Here is a 20,325-nt window from a genome sequence, read left to right as displayed (position 1 = left end):
AGGCTACACCAGCGGTCGTCAACCTTTTCCATTTGGAGTGCCAATTTATCTTACCATTTCTACCAATCTGCGTGCCAGTTATGATTTTCATATTACAAAGAACTGTCCCACAAATATGTGTATCTCAAAATACTTCTCAAAAAATCTATATTCTATCTAAATGAAAACTATATAAATCTAAAAGTATCTTATTGCCAACTATGTAAAAATAGCCTACATAAAGCCAACAAATAAAAACAACACAGCCTGCAGGTAGAAAATATCCTGAAAAAAAAATAATCTTATCAACACATAGGCTATGCGTAGCCTATCTGCAACAAACTTGAAACATTGTATCAACTATCAACTGGGTTGGCAGAAACTCTTGCTAGCAAACTTGCAACATTGTATAAAATATTCTGGGCCCTCAGTTTCCTGAGCCAGTGAGCCCCGGACAGACATAGCTGTAGGCTATTTAGGCAATGGATAAGAAGTAATCAGCTATTTTATGACGTTTCTACCGGATCAGAGCATTACAATTTCTCCATTCATGCCGAGTGGTTATTGAAAGGGAGAGAGCTGAAAATATTGTTCAAATACTTTGAGGAACTTCTGTCATTCTCAATTGATTCAAAGACCAGATTTAGTTTACTTGCTATTTGAGGTGCAGCAAGACAGATTTGAGAAGCTCCACAGCTCATTAGTGGTGGTGAGTTAAGACAATCAGAAATACTAATCAGACATCCTGAAATGGGCACATTTATAGGTATACATTTGCGATCAGGCCAGGTAGACTAATCCTACATGCGTAATCAGGTGCACGTCCTTACTCAACATCAAAAGGAGCATTTTAGACAAAAGACAATGAATAAATTGACAAAACTCGTAAAATGGGATGAAATAAACAGAAACTTGTTTCTCAAAAGTGTAGCATAGGTTGTGAATTCTGTAAACAACGTGTCCACTCCAACCATGAGAGCGGTAAAACCACTGTACAAAATAATCAATCATTTTATATTGAATGCATTAACAGAATTTACCCTCACCAAACAAACATTTCAGATGACAAATGATGGGAATTAACAGTAAATGTAGGCTACTACTGGTGATATATGTAATGGGGAATTGATAGACACAGCAAATCATGCACACAATGAAGTTATGAAACAATGAATAAACACAAAATGGCGGGAAAGAGTGCATTCTGGAGAGAGACGTGCCTTGTGCATCTGAGCCACACTCCCCTTATTCTTGGACCGTGGCACCTCGTTGCCTTCTCAATGGATTAGTCCACTGAGACAGGCACAAACCAGACAGATGCTGCTCGACTAAAAAATATATTGGTTGACCAAGAGCCTATCGACCAATCAATCGTCCAGTCAACTAAATGGGGTCAGCCCTAAGACACACATGCTCACACACACACGCCAAACACACTCACCTCTGTAGTATCTGCCACTCAAAGTGTCACCTTTTACTTCAGTGGCAGATTGCACTTTTCACCGTTCTTCCCTTTCCCTGTTTTCACGTACTCTATTTCCCAGGTTGCGTTCCAGAGACCCTGCCCCTGGCCAAAGACTTTTCAGATCCAGCCTGCCCCTACACCCTACAGGCTGCAGTCACAGAAATCCCAATCCACATGAGAGGGTGCGTCTCACTCCCAATAATGTCTCCTGTGCACTTGTTTGCTACTCCCACACATCTAAAAGCATTGGAGATCTGCTAGGCATCTGCTAGGAATAAATAACAAAAATGTGGCTAGTCAGTCTAGTCCAAGTCTGTGTCCCAAATGGCACCCTATTATAAAGATCTAATTTAACTGTATATAAGAACATAAATATGTATATATGAAGTGAGTAAAAAAGTAGTTGTTGTTCTTGTCGATTACTGCTCTGTAATTTGTCATGTATTTGTATGTTTTATGTGGACCCCAGGAAGAGTAGCTGATGCATGTGCCGTAGCTAAAAGGGGATCCTAATAAACTAAACCCTATTCCCTACATAGTGCACTACCTGGTTAAAAGTAGTGCACTCCATTAGGTAAATGGGTGCCATTTGGAACATTGCCCAAGCCAGTGTTCTTAACCCATTAATCCCCATTGGCCCAGTGCAGCACAACATCTTCCCTCAGTGTGCCATCAACATCTCTATTACCCAGCAGCCAACAGTTGCACTCAGATGATTCAATCTCCCATGAACACTAAGTGCACTCTTAGTGCCATACATTAGTCTTAGACACTCAATTATTTATCTCAAGCGTAGGAGACCACTATTCACTGCTCAATGTACATATACACTCATCATAAACCCTTCTTCCATAGCTAAAGACAGGCATACACTTATGGAAAGTAATAGGGATCTGTCGAGAAATCACAATGACTACTGCCGTTTCCAGAGATGAGGCCTGTCATCTATAGAAGAAGAAGAATTTATTGTCCATTTTATTTTCATATTACACCTACACAACCACCTGAGAAACATAGGCACGCGCACACACACACGCACCAAGAGTCTGGAAGACAGGGTCAGCCACTGGAGCTGTTTAGGAGTCAAGTGCCTTGCTCAAGGGCAAAATGGCAGCAGATGGCAAACACAGGGCCTTGTTTCTAATGGTTTTAATGAGCTCCAGTAGATAAGTTATAGCCTACATCCAGAGAAAAGGGGAAATTATGCAATAATACAGTGGCCTACTACACCAGGGAGAGTGGACATGAATAATAATACCAATGCATCTGTATAACTACTTCACATAGAGCTCTACTATACCTATTCTATGTGTGTGACCCAAATGGCCCTCTACTCCGTATAGTGCCATTTGAGACATAGCCACAGAGAACGAGTCACTCCTGAACGACGGTGTCCTCCTCATAAAGCTACCCACCCAGGCAGAGGAGGGTAGTAATACCACTACTGCCATGAGCTACAGTCAGTCCTTGTTACTCTCTTTAACAATCCTGATGGTTATACTAGGGTAGTCTCTCACCCCCGGCTGTGGCCCAATTGACACACTATTCCCAATGCAGTGCACTACTTTTGGTAAAAGCCAAATACATTTTTTTTATTTGTCACATACACAGTTGACAGTAGGTATAAAAGGTGCTAGCTCCCTCAACATTGCAGTACAATATCCATATCAATAATAAAAGGTCAAAGGTCAAATAAGTCATTAGAAGGAGGAGGTAGTAGTATTAAAACTACTATGTAAACAATAGTATGCAGGGCATACAGTGGGGCAAAAAAGTATTTAGTCAGACACCAATTGTGCAAGTTCTCCCACTTAAAAAGATGAGAGAGGTCTGTAATTTTCATCATAGGTACACTTCAACTATGACAGACAAAAGGAGAAAAAAAATCCAGAAAATCACATAGTAGGATTTTTAATGAATTTATTTGCAAATTATGGTGGAAAATAAGTATTTGGTCACCTACAAAAAAGCAAGATTTCTGGCTCTCACAGACCTGTAACTTCTTCTTTAAGAGGCTCCTCTGTCCTCCACTCGTTACCTGTATTAATGGCACCTGTTTGAACTTGTTATCAGTATAAAATACACCTTACCACAACCTCAAACAGTCACACTCCAAACTCCACTATGACCAAGACCAAAGAGCTGTCAAAGGACACCAGAAACAAAATTGTAGACCTGCACCAGGCTGGGAAGACTGAATCTGCAATAGGTAAGCAGCTTGGTTTGAAGAAATCAACTGTGGGAGCAATTTTTAGGAAACGGAAGACATACAAGACCACTGATAATCTCCCTCGATCTGGGGCTCCACGCAAGATCTCACCCCGCGGGGTCAAAATGATCACAAGAACGGTGAGCAAACACGGGGGGACCTAGTGAATGACCTGCAGAGAGCTGGGACCAAAGTAACAAAGCCTACCATCAGTAACACACTACGCCGCCAGGGACACAAATCCTGCAGTGCCAGACGTGTCCCCCTGCTTAAGCCAGTACATGTCCAGGCCCGTCTGAAGTTTGCTAGAGAGCATTTGGATGATCCAGAAGAAGATTGGGAGAATGTCATATGGTCAGATCAAACCAAAATATAATTTTTTGGTAAAAACTCAACTCGTCGTGTTTGGAGGACAAAGAATGCTGAGTTGCATCCAAAGAACACCATACCTACTGTGAAGCATGGGGGTGGAAACATCATGCTTTGGGGCTGTTTTTCTGCAAAGGGACCAGGACGACTGATCCGTGTACAGGAAAGAATGAATGGGGCCATGTATTGTGAGATTTTGAGTGAAAACCTCCTTCCATCAGCAAGGGCATTGAAGATGAAACGTGGCTGGGTCTTTCAGCATGACAATGATCCCAAACACACCGCCTGGGCAACGAAGGAGTGGCTTCGTAAGAAGTATTTCAAGGTCCTGAAGTGGCCTAGCCAGTCTCAACCCCATAGAAAATCTTTGGAGGGAGTTGAAAGTCTGTGTTGCCCAGCAACAGCCCCAAAACGTCACTGCTCTAGAGGAGATCTGCATGGAGGAATGGGCCAAAATACCAGCAACAAGTGTGTGAAAACCTTGTGAAGACTTACAGAAAACATTTGACCTCTGTCATGGCCAACAAAGGGTATATAACAAAGTATTAACATAAACGTTTGTTATTGACCAAATACTTATTTTCCACCATCATTTGCAAATAGATTCATTTAGAATCCTACAATGTGATTTTCTGGATTTTTTTCCCTCATTTTGTCTGTCATAGTTGAAGTGTACCTATGATGAAAATTACAGGCCTCTCTCCTCTTTGTGGGAGAACTTGCACAATTGGTGGCTGACTAAATACTTTTTTGCCCCACTGTATGTGTGTGTGTGTGTGTGTGTGTGTGTGTGTGTGTGTGTGTGTGTGTGTGTGTGTGTGTAAGGGTTGGATGTGTGCAAAAAATCTAAGGTGCAGATCGTCTCGGAGGTGCAGGTCTGAGCAGCTAAAAAGCTAGGGTAAGCTGTTCAGCTGTCTGATGGCCTGGTGGTAGAAGCTGTCTCGGCGCCTGATGGTTGCAGACCCGATGCTCCGAAACCTTTTGCCAGATGGTAACAAAGTGAATAGTCCGTGACTCGGTTGACTGAAGTTCTTGACGATTTTCCAGGGATTCTTCAGACCCAATCTGACATAAATGTCCTGGAGGACAGGGAGCTTGCCCCCTGCAGTTGAAGTTGGGGCAGTTGCCAGCTATATAACTTCTTGAGGATCTAAGGGTCCATGCCAAATTACTTCAGTCACCTGATGTTGAAGAGGCGCTGTTGCGCCTTAATCTTAGATACAAAAAGATCCCACCTTGTCTAGCGTTTTGTTTTGTCGACATTTGGAAATAAATGTTATGTTTCCATCAGGCCTGTCATGACATTTATCCGACACACACTTTACTCGCATAAAAAGGTTGGATGGAAACCTGGTTAGTGATACTGAATGGATGGAGTTCAGGAACCAGAGAAACTGGGGAAATTCCAGTCTTGTTGCAGTATCCTCTCTGGCCCTCTTCCAGGAAGACATTTCGAGTTTGTGTTCCAAATGGCACCCTATTTTCTATTTAGTGCACTACTTTTGAACATGGCACACATGGCTATGGTCAAAAGTAGTGCATTATATAGGGAATAGGGTGCCATTTATGATTCAACATCTGACACAGGGGGAAGGAAGTGGTTTTGTATGTAGAAGAGCACAGCAGCTGAGCAAGCTACCAGACAAGTAGAATCAGTGAGCAAACTAAATGCCCATGTAGGCCTGCCACACAGACAGAACCAGTGGTGAAATGTACAGTATTTAAGTAAAAATACTTTAAAGCACTACTTAAATAGTTTTTGTGGGTATATTTTTTTAAACTTTTACTTCACTACCTTCCTGAAGAAAACAATGTACTTTTTACTCCATACATTTTCCTTGACATCCAAAAGTACATTTTGAATGCTTAGCAGGACAGGAAACTGGTTGAATTCACACACTTATCAAGAGAACATCCCTGGTCATCCCTACTGCCTATGACCTGGCGGACTCACTAAACACAAATGCTTAGTTTGTAAATTATGTCTGTTGGGGCATGCCCCTGGCTATCCATACATTTAAAAAATACATGAAAATTGTGTACATGAAAATCTGGTTTGCCTAATATAAGGAATTTGAATATCATCACCATAGTTTTACTTGTAATGTAAGTATATTTGAGCAATTACATTACCTTGTGATACTTAAGTATATTTAAAACACAAATACTTTTAGACTCCAGTAGTATTTTACTGAGTGACTTTCACTTCACTTGAGTCATTTTCTATTATGGTATCTTTACTTTTACTCAAGTATGACAACTGGGTACTTTTTCCACCACTGGACAGAACACACTGTATATAACACACAGAACACACTGTATATAACACACTGTATATAACACACAGAACACACTGTATATAATACACTGTATATAACACACAGAACACACTGTACATAACACACTGTATATAACACACAGAACACACTGTATATAACACACTGTATATAACACACAGAACACACTGTATATAACACACTGTATATAACACACTGTATATAACACAGAACACACTGTATATAACACACAGAACACACTGTATATAACACACTGTATATAACACACAGAACACAGTAGGCAAAGAAAAATCATGAACGTTATCAAACCGAAGCTGATTTATAAAAACTAGTACTCAGATTATGTTGATTATTCAAATTGAAGGTTACCATAGTGCCCCATGAATCCATAAGCAATGTGGCAGGTTTTGAACTACCTTTAGAAAAATGATCCAGTGCCATGTAATAAATCCTAAGTATTTATAGTCACTCTATATCGGTTCTGGTAGGCACAAAAAACAACCTCTTAACCACAGGAGTAGACTGTCTGGAATTGGATAGACTTCCTGTAACATCTATAATATCTACTTTCCTCCCTCTTTTTGTGAGTGAAAATGCTGAGTAATAATATAGGGTTAATGGCTGTCTCTAAACCTCTTTCTACATCAAAGAGATTCTCAACCCCAGGAGGTTTGTTAAATTAATTAGCTCCTCCACATAAAGTACTTCTTCTCAAAGCAGAAGCATGCTGTTCTATACAACCTCACGGTTTCATTTTTAGTTTCATTTTTCAAAAAATGGAAGAAGAACATTCCAGAGTAAACGGGAGATTCCCATTTCAGCTTAATGTAGCTAGGGCCTATATGTCCAAAGAAAACATACTGTCTGTGCATTAAATAGCATAGGCTAAAGCTGAATCACCAACTGAATGATGTTTTACAATAAATTAGCTCATCAATCTCATAAAAGGTGCCCTAAAAACAAAGACCTGTGGAGCCAGGAATACACACTTACACCTTTTATGGACCAGTGCTGAACCTGCAGGAGAGGCAATACGGACACACCTGGTACACAAATATATGACGTAGAGTACCAATCAAAAGTTTGGACACAGAGTTTATTATTTTCACTATTTTCTACATTGTAGAATAATAGTGAATACATCAAAACTATGAAATAATACATATGGAATCATGTAGTAAACAAAAAAAATGAAAATAGATTTTAGATTCTTCAAAGTAGCCACACTTTGCCTTGATGACAGCTTTGCACACTCTTGGTATTCTCTCAACCAGGTCATCTGATGAAACACTCCATCATCCATTATACAGCCTGGAGGTGTGTTGGTTCATTGCCCTGTCGAAAAACGAATGATAGTCCCACTAAGCACAAACCAGATGGGATGGCGTATCTCTGCAGAATGCTGTTGTAGCTATGCTGGGTAAGTGTGCCTTGAATTCAAAATAAATCACAGACAGTGTCACCAGCAAAGCACCCCCACACCATCACCTCTCCTCCTCCATGCTTCACGGTGGGAACCACACATGCGAAGATCATCCATTCACCTACTGTCTCTCACAAAGACAACAGATGGAACCAAAAATCTCAAAATTTGGACTCATCAGACCAAAGGGCAGATTTCCACCATTCTAATGTTCATTGCTCATGTTTCTTGGCCCAAATCAAGTCTATTCTTCTTATTGGTGTCCTTTAGTAGTGGTTTCTTTGCAGCAATTCAACCATGAAACCCTGATTCACGCAGTCTCCTCTGAACAGTTGATGTCAAATAAAAAAATCAAATCAAATTTATTTGTCACATATACATGGTTAGCAGGTGTTAATGCGAGTGTAGCGAAATGCTTGTGCTTATAGTTCCGACAATGCAGTAATAACCAACGAGTAATCTAACCTAACAATTCCAAAACTACTACCTTGTACACACAAGTGTAAAGGGATAAAGAATATGTACATAAAGATCGATGAATGAGTGATGGTGCAGAGCGGCATAGGCAAGATGCAGTAAATGGTATAGAGTACAGTATATAGATATGAGATGAGTAATGTAGGGTATGTAAACAAAGTGGCATAGTTTAAAGTGGCTAGTGATACATGTATTACATAAAGATGCAGTAGATGATATAGAGTACAGTATATACATGTACATATGAGATGAGTAATGTAGGGTATGTAAACATTATATTAAGTAGCATTGTTTAAAGTGGCTAGTGATATATTTTACATGAATTTCCATCAATTCCCATTATTAAAGTGGCTGGAGTTGAGTCAATGTGTTGGCAGCAGCCACTCAATGTTAGTGGTGGCTGTTTAACAGTCTGATGGCCTTGAGATAAAAGCTGTTTTTCAGTCTCTCGGTCCCAGCTTTAATGCACCTGTACTGACCTCGCCTTCTGGAAGATAGCGGGGTGAACAGGCAGTGGCTCTAGTGGTTGTTGTCCTTGATGATCTTTATGGCCTTCCTGTAACATTGGGTGGTGTAGGTGTCCTGGAGGGCAGGTAGTTTGCCCCCGGTGATGCGTTGTGCAGACCTCACTACCCTCTGGAGAGCCTTGTGGTTGTGGGCGGAGCAGTTGTCGTTCCAGGCAGTGATACAGCCTGACAGGATGCTCTCGATTGTGCATCTGTAGAGGTTTGTGGGTGCTTTTGGTGACAAGCCGAATTTCTTCAGCCTCCTGAGGTTGAAGAGGCGCTGCTGCGCCTTCTTCACGGTGCTGTCTGTGTGGGTGGAGCAATTCAGTTTGTCCGTGATGTGTACGCCGAGGAACTTAAAACTTACTACCCTCTCCACTACTGTCCCATCGATGTGGATAGGGGGGTGCTCCCTCTGCTGTTTCCTGAAGTCCACAATCATCTCCTCTGTTTTGTTGACGTTGAGTGTGTGGTTATTTTCCTGACACCACACTCCGAGGGCCCTCACCTCCTCCCTGTGGCCGTCTCATCGTTGTTGGTAATCAAGCCTACCACTGTAGTGTCGTCCGCAAACTTGATGATTGAGTTGGAGATGTGCATGGCCACGCAGTCGTGGGTGAACAGGGAGTACAGGAGAGGGCTCAGAACGCACCCTTGTGGGGCCCCTGTGTTGAGGATCAGCAGGGTGGAGATGTTATTACCTACCCTCACCACCTGGGGGCGGCCCGTCAGGAAGTCCAGTACCCAATTGCACAGGGCGGGGTCGAGACCCAGGGTCTGGAGCTTGATGATGAGTTTGGAGGGTACTATGGTGTTAAATGCTGAGCTGTCGTCGATGAACAGCATTCTCACATAGGTATTCCTCTTGTCCAGATGGGTTAGGGCAGTGTGCAGTGTGGTTGAGATTGAGTCGTCTGTGGACCTATTTGGGCGGTAAACAAATTGGAGTGGGTCTAGGGTGTCAGGTAGGTTGAGACGGGTCTGTTACTTGAACTCTGTGAAGCATTTATTTGGGTTGCAATTGTTGAGGCTGGTAACTCTAATGACCTTATCCTCTGCAGCAGAGGTAACTCTGGGCCTTCCTTTCCTGCAGCGGGACTCATGAGAGCCAGTTTCATCATAGAGCTTGATGGTTTTTGCGACTGCACTTGAAGTAACTTTCAAAGTTTATGAAATTTTCCAGATTGACTGACCTTCATGACTTAAAGTAATGATGGACTGTCGTTTCTCTTTACTTATTTGAGCTGTTCTAGCTATAATATGGACTTAATCTTTTACCAAATAGGGCTATCTTCTGTATACCACCCCTACCTTGTCACAACACAACTGAATGGCTCAAAAGCATGAAGGAAAGAAATTCCACAAATTAACTTTTAACAAGGCACACCTGTTAATTAAAATGCATTCCAGGTTACTACCTCATGAAGCTGGTTGAGAGAATGCCAAGAGTGGCAAAGGGTGGCTACTTTGAAGAATCTCAAATATAAAATATTTTGATTTGTTTAACACTTTTTTGTTTACTACATGACTCTGTGTGTGTTATTTCATAGTTTTGATGTATTCAATACTATCCTACAATGTAGAAAATAGTAAAAAATAAAGAAAACCCCTGAAATGAGTACGTGTCCAAACTTTTGACTGGTAGTGTATGTCGCCCAACTGAGTCGAGTGGAGACAAATGGATTCAGTTCAGTTAGTCATCCCGATGAGCCCTTCTCACATAGATAGTTTATGCTGGCTAGCTGGCAAAAACAGGAGCATGGCGCTAGTTAAAACCTGTCAAACAAAGTGATGTTTATTTCGTTGGACACCAGGTGTGTTCGTGAAGCCTCTCAGTCATCCCGCTTTTATACCGTCAGCCAGCCATCAGCCATATTAAACCCAGAGGATCGTGGTCCCTGTCGTCATTGAGTCAGCTCCCCTAAAGAGATACCCTGTGAGGCCCTAGTGTCCTATACACTCCTATATAAGCTCCATCCCCAACGGCACCCTATTCCCTACGTAGGGACCTACAGGCCTAATTTGTTGCACTAAATAGGGAATAGGGTGCCATTTGTGACACAACCAGATCCATCTGCTCCCAACCCTGCAGAGAGAGGAACACCCAGTCCCATGGTCCCATGTAAACTAACCTCAGCCGAACCCTCAATGGAAGGAACAAATTAGCTGACTCTGGTATTCACTCACCAAACTCATAGGCCTACAACACATTTTGAATGTTTTAATGGGAGGGGAATCTGGATTGACTGGAGTTAATAGAATGTCAGCATTATTAACTCCATGTTTTTCATTCAGTTGGTTACATCTCCATAGTTAACAGCACACACTGGTTGTGTTCCAAATGACACTCTATTCCCTATTTAGTGCACCACTTTGGACCAGGGCCCATATATATGGAATAGGGTTTTGGTGAAAATTAGTGCACTATATCGGGAATAGTGCCAGCGTCCCATTTGGGATGCAGGCACTGCCAGATAACCATACTCTACTCCCGGGGCATTCCTCCTCATTGAGCCCCCAGGGTGTTGGGCAGTAAACTCAGGCCAAAACTCTTGATTGGGAAGACCACCATTTATGTCTTGGCACAAAGGATTCTCTCTCACGCACACGCATTCGCACACATGCACACGCACACTCAGCCACACACAGCTAATGCAATATGCCTGAGGTCCTCTGCTTGCTAAAATATTCACAGCAAAAGTTTGACAGCAACGCTTGTGACACATGTCACATTCAGGATGTGTCACTGCATGTGTGAAAGTATCGGCAACGAAGTTGGCCTAAAGTACCACAGTCAACTTCCATAGAGAAAGCAGAGCCATTAAACCACAGCTTTGGAGCCATATGTATGAAGTGTCTTAGAATGCTGATCAGTTTAGTCTTTTAGATCACAATTAATAAGATTAAATAAACACGGAGGGACCTGATCCTAGATGAGCACTCCTACTCTGAGACGCTAGACACATAAAGCCCCTGAACACCAAAGGCTGCCTAGCTGGTGCCATTAAAGTTAAAGAAACAATGTAACGTATTCTCTTTCAGTGATAGTAACCTATTACTATCACTGGGGTTAGGCAGGAATGTGTGTGTTTGTCCCAAATGGCACCCTATTACCTATATAACGCACTTCTTCCATAGGGCTCTGGTAAAAAAACGATTTGACTGTGTACAGGGAAGAGAGTGCCATTTGGGACGCAGCCTGTGTTTTTTGGTATGGCAGGCCCGAGTGTTGTTATCCCACTGATATTATGAAGTCTTCTGCCCCTGGTCGGGGTTTGCATAGTAAGAGCTAGGAGGCCTAGAACTTAGAGCTGCAGATAACCTTTTCCCCCTGGACAAATCCCTTACACTAAATCAGCTTACAATGACTGTGTGGCTGTATGGCTACGCAGAAACCACACTGTGGGCTCTGGTCAAAGTAGTGCACTATAAAGGGAATAGGCAGCCATTTGGGACACACTCTGTGTTTCGTTTCAACATAGAAGTCAGAAATGAATCCTGCTCAGACCACCTAGACCACAGGAAGATCCCTGGAGCCACTCCTTTTTTGGTTCCTTCTCCTTTCTAGAAAGTCGTTTCCACAGTAACATCACTTGAGGGTGTCGTCAAAACACCATGCTGTTACTAGGGGGAACATAACTACTACTATAGCTACTCTCTGATGGATTGTACCGCAGCCCCTGACTGACTTCCTGACTCTCACAGTGCTGTGGAATTTCTAAGGCAAATATAATTTCCTACATCTCAAAGTCAAAGAGAATTTTAGTTACAACTGTATTTTGGGGCTATGTCATCCTGGAATGTAGCAATGGTGCTAGGCTACAACAACTGATAGGGCCTGATGCATCTTTGCATTCAGTTGTGAAGTGGTGAACCACAGATCTGTAGCCTGTAGCTTAGGCTCAGTATCTATGGAAGAGGGAGTAATGTTACATGATCAGCTGGAGACCAGAGCTCATATTAATGCCTAGAGAACCTGATTACTTATTTGTTTATTAACAACTTGTGTCATCAGAGCTTTCTGTAGAGTAGTAGCTCCATTTAAATACTATGAAAGTATAGTTAGGCAAGGGGGTGTGGTATTTGGCCAATATCCACGGCTAAGGGCTTTATCTAGGCATACGAACAGCCCTTAGCCGTGGATATTGGCCATATACCAAAAACCCTAGAGGTGCCTTAGTGTTATTATAAACTGGTTAACAACGTAATTAGATCAGTAAAAATCAATGTTGTGTCATACCCGTGGTTTACGGCCTGATATACCACGGTTGTCAGCCAATCAGCATTCAGGGCTCAAACCACCCAGTTTATAATGTTAAGTAACCAAGCCGAGCTGTACTAGACTGGCCTGGTTACGCTTCCAACAGTTTCTGAAACTGTGCTGGAAAGGACAATGTGGATAGAAAATACCCAAGCCACTACAGTATTATCCGAGTCTAACCTTTAGCGTGAAACTGGCAAGAGAAAACACCAATGGAAATATCTATAGAGCTCGCTCAGTGAAGTCGCCAAACAAACACACCTGTTACCTCTAGAGGAGTATTAAGAGGAATTGAAGTTTGTTCAGACGACTCACTGTTGTGGTCACGTTCCCTTCATGAATACTGTCGGAGATGTTCTGGGATAATTTACAGCACAATACAGTACATTTGGTCTCTTGTTTTGGCTAAATAGGAAAAAACAGGAGTTCTACAGTACAACCTCGAGTTGTGCCGAAATGGCACCCTACTCTCTTTATAGTGTTGACTGATGACTCATCCTGAATTTAATTCTGCTGCTCTATCAATTGATACATTCATTCTGAAACTGCCATCATAGAAGTAGTTTGTGTAACTTCAAAATGATTTGCATTGCAAATGTATTTTATTCTTTTAAATCAGCAATTGGATCACCTCTAACCAATCAGAGTATCAAAATGGATAATGTTGTTGGTTTCTGGGACCAATCAGAATGGTCAGAATGTGTTCACATTCTAGAAATCGTCAGGGAAGGAGGCAAATCCAGACTCATCGTGGAGAAGAAACAACAGTTGGCCGGAGCGATGTGGATGGGTAGCCAGGCAATTTATAGTGCACTACTTTTGACCAAGTTTGGGCAAAGCAGCATTACAGCATTTAACTTAAATGGTTGTCGCATTAGATAAATATATGAATGTGCCACATTACATAAATGAGCATGGATTCAAACTTGGTTGGTTATGAATGTGAACAGATTAGTGGGAAATTATCAGAGACTTTTCCATTGATATTTTTCAGATGCAAATCTTGTATACAGTAGATTGTAAGAGTGGGTGCTGCAGATTTAATATTTGCATGGGATGGGCTTCACATGTAAAGTAAAGCTGCTTGTGGTCGGGGTAGGCTATGTAATCTGAGTGTTCTTCGACGTCTTCTAATGACAAGTGAGACTATAGCATTTGCATATACAGGTCACCTGAATGGGCCTATGTGAAAACCATTGCAAGGAGTAGACGATGGTAATAACTGAAAGCATGCTTAATGATAAATTCAGATTGATTTGGCACTGGCAGCAAAACACATAGGCCTATTCTACAGCTGTGATTAGGCTACTTGAAAATGTGTCATTTATTTTGTGCGTAAAATAAAACTGGTTACATTATAGCCCGATCAGTAAGAGGCCAATGTCAACTGTAAATCCAAATCTAGGGTTATTGTAGACAAGTCTAGTCAAGCCAAATATCCTGAACACAGACATCTGCGGCACATTTGTTCAAATAAGAGACTATTTAAAAGTATGGCTGATGATTAATTGTCGACTAAACGTGACATTTGTGGCATTTAAAGGGGGCCTTTAAATTAATTCAATCATTGCGAGATGTGCGCTTATGCCAATGTGGCATCAACGTGTTGAACGATTGTATCAAACCAATCCAAATTCATGATTTCCTATGAGGGGAAAATGGCAATACCGTTGTTTGATAGTGAGGAATCAAAGACAATGTTGGTTTTGCTGCGATTTTAGACATGCGACGAATGATAGAAATACTAATAAAAAAAGCGTAAGTAGAAGTAACAAGAATTAACCTATTTACCTGGTCGAGAGGAAGATTGATGATTTCGCTTATGGGTTGCAGCAAACTGGATCCAGTGCACGCCGGGGACACGGTTTCAGTAGCCATGATTCAGAACGTTGAGAGAATCCTCTGCTCTTCTTCCCCTCTGACAGTGAATCCTAGATTCGCCCCGACTCTGATCCTACATCCACCGCTGTAGCTGCTGCTGTTTGCTGCTGGCCACTACTGGCTGTCGGTTGCGCTACAGCACCGTCTAGGCGCAAATACTTCCCAAATCAACCATAATATGGGCGGGGAAGGATTCGACTCATTCCCGCTCTACGCAATGGTTTGCGAAAATATCAGCACCATAATCCAATGTAAAGGCTAGACAAAATAGGCCCAAGTGCCACTGAATTCAAATAAGAAAGGCCTAAGTTGTTCTTTTATTCTGTTTTCAGTTGAAATAGGCTTTTTACACATGTTATTTTCATTTTTCCTGTAGTCTAAAATATATGTATTTTTCTTTATAAATAGCGGACTCGAAATATTATATTAAACTCAGGTGCGCCGTGCTCGTTGCGCAGATGCTCGGCTACATACCTCGCGCACAGTTTACTGAACGCAAAATAAGATGCTGCGCTGCCGTCTTCTCTTCTCGTCCCCTAAGGGAAACACTTATTATTCACCCCAATCCTGCAGGTGGCGGAACAGAAATATCGGAAACGACACTATTTCATAAAATCATACAAGGAAGACGTAATCCCGCATTCCTTTGCTTTTTTAACATTTTCATTGGCTTACGTTCATCCGGCTTTGAAAATAATATTTTCCTCTCCAAGAAACGTGAATTTGAGATAAACAAACAAACGTGATTTAATAATATTAATAATAATTTATAATTTATAATTTAGCTACAAAACGTTCGAATGTAGCTGGTGGTCGTCAAATACATTTGGCTATGGTGAAATGCGTGGTTCTGGGGTATCCTAATCGAAGCGACAATAATAAAGGAGCGTTTCCGAATCGACCTAAGAGGTTTTGACATTTTCCTAAGGACCAGACTCGAATAGAAGTGTGCCTTGCTGCCCTGCGAAATACGGAAAAGTAGGATTCAACGGAGGAGCACATCATATGTGAAAAACACTTTCTGACAGACCACATACCGCCACTTGGAATAAGCGATGATGCCATTCCTATCATGCCACCATATCTCGACGGACCACTAAATCTGATCAGCCCGTGGGCGAGGAGGAATTCGTGGATGAAGATGTTGCAACGGCTAAGCACGGGAGGATACGCTCATGATTACTTTGATAGCTTTCTTATCGCAATGATTGTAGTCGTAGGCCTTTTTAATAAATCGCATAAGTTGCATGGACTCATTGTGTTCAGTAGTAGTGGTTAACATGATTTTGGAATGACTACCCCAACTCTGTACCCCACACATACAGACAATTGTAAGGTCCCTCAATCGAGTAGTGAATTTCAAACACAGATTAAACCACAAAGACCAGGGAGGTTTTTCAATGCCTCACAAAAAAAGGGCACTGATTGGTAGATGTGTAAAAACAAAAAATAGCAGACGCTGAATATCTCTTTGATCATGATAGTTATTAATTAGGCTATGGATGGTGTATAAATACACCCAGTCACTACAAAGATACAGATGTCCTTCCAAACCCAGTTACCGGAGAAGGAGGAAACGGCTCAGGGATTTCACTATGAAACAGTTAGAGTTTATTGGTTGTGATATGAGAGAACTGAGAATGGATCAACAACATTGTAGTTACTCCACAATACTAACCTAAATGACAGAGTGTAAAGAAGGACGCCTGTACATGATAACAAAAATATTCAAAAACATACAACCTGTTTGCAACTTGGCACTTAAGTGGTTGTTGTTGTTTGTATCCCTCTTCAGTCTAGGTCCTGTGAACTGGTTGAAAGCACCAAGACAAAGACAAGACAAGGTATGTGTGATCATCATTACTGAAAATCTATTATTATACCAAATCGACCTGGCGTTGAATGACCATTTGACACTTCCTTGCCTTGTACAATTCCTACATCCAGGGCCGCCTCCAGGCATAAGTGACATAAGTGGTTGTTTAGGGCCCCAGGCCGCTAAGCAACCGCTTTCAAACTGGTCAAAATGTCTTGCCACCACATGGAGAATGGGTAGAATTGTAGGAGATTAGCTGTAAAACTGGTTAAAAAAAAATATATTTCCACCACATGGAGAATGGGTAGAATTGTAGGAGATTAGCTGTAAAACTGTAAAAAAAAAAAAAATGCTGTGCCCTATGGCAAAATGAGTAGAATTGCATGAAATTTGTCATAAAATTGCAAAAATGTCTCTTCTCCCCATGGCAAAATGTTCAGAATTGCAGGAAATTCACTTTAAAATGTATTGTTTTTCTCTCCGCCATCAAGAGACAGGGCCACTAAAATGTTTTGTAGTGGGGGTGGGGACAACAAAATCTCGCTTAGGGCCCCCAAAAGGCTGCCTGCATTGCTAATGGCATCCTATGCCCTATTTAGTGCACTACACTGAGTGTACAAAACACTTGGTAGTACAAGAGTAGTTTATTTTCATATCCAGATATAACTACCACTAAATCCATAAAACACAGTGGTTTACTTTTATAATCAAGATACAGTGAATGGCTATTAGCTAACTAAAGTACTAGAATATATAGTGTTCAAAACATGCTCTTTCCATGACATAGACTGACCAGGTGAATCTAGGTGATATCTATGATCACTTATTGATGTCTCTTGTTAAATCCACTTCAATCAGTGTAGATGAAGGGGAGGAGACGGGTTAGAGAAGGATTTTTAAGCCTTCAGACAATTGAGACATGGATTGTGTATGTGTGTCATTGAGGGTCAATGGCAAAACAAAAGATTGAAGTGCCTTTGAACGGGGTACAGTTTCCCGTGTGTATCAAAATGGTCCACCACTCAAAGGACATCCAGCCAGCTTGACACAACTGTGGGAAGCATTGGGGTCAACATGGGCCACCATCCCTTGGAATGCTTTCTACACACAGGCCGTCATTGTGAATAAGAATTTGTTCTTTACTGACCTGCCTAGTTAAATACATGAACATATATTATAATAATGTCTAAATATCTTGCATTACCCATCTCATATGTATATACAGTATCCTATATTATTCTACTGTATCTTGTTCTATGCCGCTCTGACATTGCTCGTCCATATATTTTTGTATTCTTAATTCCATTCCTTTACTAGATTTGTGTGTTTTTGGTATATGTTGTGTAATTGTTAGATATTACTTGTTAGATATTACTGCACTGTCGGAGCTATAAGCACAAGCATTTCACTACACCTATAATAACATCTGCTAAACACGTATATGTGGCCGATTTGTTCTGAGGGCAAAAGGAGTGCAACTCAATATCAGGAAGGTGTTCCTGATGTTTTGTAAACTCAGTGTATGTAGGGAATAGGGTCCCATTTGGGATGCAGATAATGTTAAATCAATGTTGTTTTGGCTTTGATAAAATATTGACCTTTTCCCTACTGTAGCCAGTGCCACTGAACCCGATCCAGTGCTACTGGACACACCATTTGTCCTCCAGGATCTGTCCCTGGCTCTGTTGACCAAGAAGTTCCTAAGGCTGTTGCGTGGCATCCATCATGGTTTCATAGACCTTAACCTCGCGGCAAAGAACCTCATCACAAGCAAACCGAGGGTCTATGACCTCACCAACTGCCTGGAGTGGACCAACCTTATTCAGAAACAATCTGCCAACAAGATCAAGTGGTTGTGAGTACTGCGGTTTCAACACACAAGCTCTTTGCCAGTCTGTGCTCCCACCTTCTGTGCTTATTTGTCTGTTTTGATAGGATGTGTTCATGCAGGGTGGTATTCATTAGGCACCAAATGGAAGAAAACAGATTGAAATAGGGAGGGACTAGGACCTGAACTTGTCCAGTAAGAAAGACAAATTTTCTTCTTCAGTTGCAAAACGTTTAGAAACGTCTTCTACTGCGTTCCCTAATTAATATGTGACTCCTGTCCTTGAGCTGTTGTTGTCTATTAATGTTCTGTGTTATGTCATGTTTTGTGTGGACCTTAGGAAGAGTAGCTACTGCTTTCACAACAGCTAATGGGAACCTAATAAAATACCAAGACCAGATCACCCTGCATGGTAGCAAGGGGTTTGTCTGTATTCTATAACTGAGTGTGGTATCATCCTCTCCCTCCCCAGAGGTCCGTGTCCAGTCACCAGTTTTGTGGGGCCGAAGCAGAGGTTTTAGCGGGAGCTGCAGAACCTGAAGACGGTGGAGGAAAGTCTGGATGAGCTCATCAAGACCTGTGCACAGCAGCTCTTTGACATGATGGACAGCCTAGACAACAGAGAATATCATTTTAGAACATAAACACTGTAAAAAACTGTTGGTCACTAAATCCGTCTAGAAGGACCATGTAAAAGTGGTCGGCTGGTAGGCCCTCGCCCGTCTGAGCGGTTGGCTGTGAATGCCCTCGCCGTCTGAGCGGTCGGCTGTGAATTACTTCGCACGTCGGAGCGTCGGATGTGAATGACCTCGCACGTCGGAGCGTCGGCTGTGAATGCACTCACCCGTCAGAGCGGTCGGCTGTGAATGCCCTCGCCCGTCGGAGCGGTCGGCTGTGAATGCACTCGCACGTCGGAGCGGTCGGCTGTGAATGCACTCGCACGTCGGAGCGGTCGGCTGTGAATTCCCTCGCACGTCGGAACGGTCGGCTGTGAATGCCCTCGCACGTCGGAACGGTCGGCTGTGAATGCCCTCGCACGTCGGAACGGTCGGCTGTGAATGCCCTCGCCCGTCGGAACGGTCGGCTGTGAATGCCCTCGCCCGTCGGAGCGGTCGGTTGTGAATGCCCTCGCCCGTCGGAGCGGTCGGCTGTGAATGCCCTAGCCTGTCGGAGCGGTCGGCTGTGAATGCCCTCCCCCATCTGAGCAGTCGGCTATGAATGCCCTCCCCCATCTGAGCAGTCGGCTATGAATGCCCTCACCCGTCTGAGCAGTCGGCTATGAATGCCCTCCCCCATCTGAGCAGTCGGCTGTGAATGCCCTCACCCGTCTGAGCAGTCAGCTATGAATGCCCTCCCCCATCTGAGCAGTCGGCTATGAATGCCCTCACCCGTCTGAGCAGTCGGCTATGAATGCCCTCCCCCATCTGAGCAGTCGGCTATGAATGCCCTCCCCCGTCTGAGCAGTCGGCTATGAATGCCCTCACCCGTCTGAGCAGTCGGCTGTGAATGCCCTCCCCCATCTGAGCAGTCGGCTGTGAATGCCCTCACCCGTCTGAGCAGTCGGCTGTGAATGCCCTCCCCCATCTGAGCAGTCGGCTGTGAATGCCCTCACCCGCTACACAGTGCATTCGGAAAGTATTCAGAACCCTTCCCTTTTTCCACATTTTGTAACGTTACAGCCTTATTCTAAAATAGATTTTAAATGGTTCCTCATCAATCTGCACATAATACCAAATAATGACAAAGTGAAAACATTTTCAAATGTATTAAAAATAAAAACAGATATTCCTTATTTACAGAAGTATTCAGACCCT

The 20,325-nt window shown here is 42.5% G+C and overlaps 2 protein-coding genes across 2 annotated transcripts in view; one reads left to right on the top strand and one right to left on the bottom strand.

The window, feature by feature from the left end:
- The window catches only part of LOC118398813 (lysophospholipid acyltransferase 2-like), an 82,861-nt gene extending 67,440 nt beyond the window's left edge, over nucleotides 1-15,421 (bottom strand). Inside the window, exon 1 of the mRNA XM_052471231.1 lies at nucleotides 14,778-15,421. Coding sequence (XP_052327191.1) covers nucleotides 14,778-14,864 — 87 coding nt within the window. The 5' untranslated portion in view covers nucleotides 14,865-15,421. The remainder of the gene's footprint in view (nucleotides 1-14,777) is intronic.
- Nucleotides 15,422-16,915: 1,494 nt separating this feature from the next.
- Nucleotides 16,916-20,303, top strand: LOC118397890 (transcription factor E2F6-like). The gene is given in 3 exon segments (XM_035792748.2): nucleotides 16,916-16,919; nucleotides 18,298-18,538; nucleotides 18,984-20,303. Coding segments are annotated over 3 exon segments (417 nt in total). The 3' UTR covers nucleotides 19,156-20,303.
- The last annotated feature ends 22 nt before the right edge of the window (nucleotides 20,304-20,325 follow it).

This window comes from Oncorhynchus keta, chromosome 19 (genome assembly GCF_023373465.1).
Source record: "Oncorhynchus keta strain PuntledgeMale-10-30-2019 chromosome 19, Oket_V2, whole genome shotgun sequence".
NCBI lineage: Eukaryota > Metazoa > Chordata > Actinopteri > Salmoniformes > Salmonidae > Oncorhynchus > Oncorhynchus keta.
The sequence above is the reverse complement of the archived record's forward strand: the minus strand, read 5'-3'. Positions and strand labels throughout refer to the sequence as shown.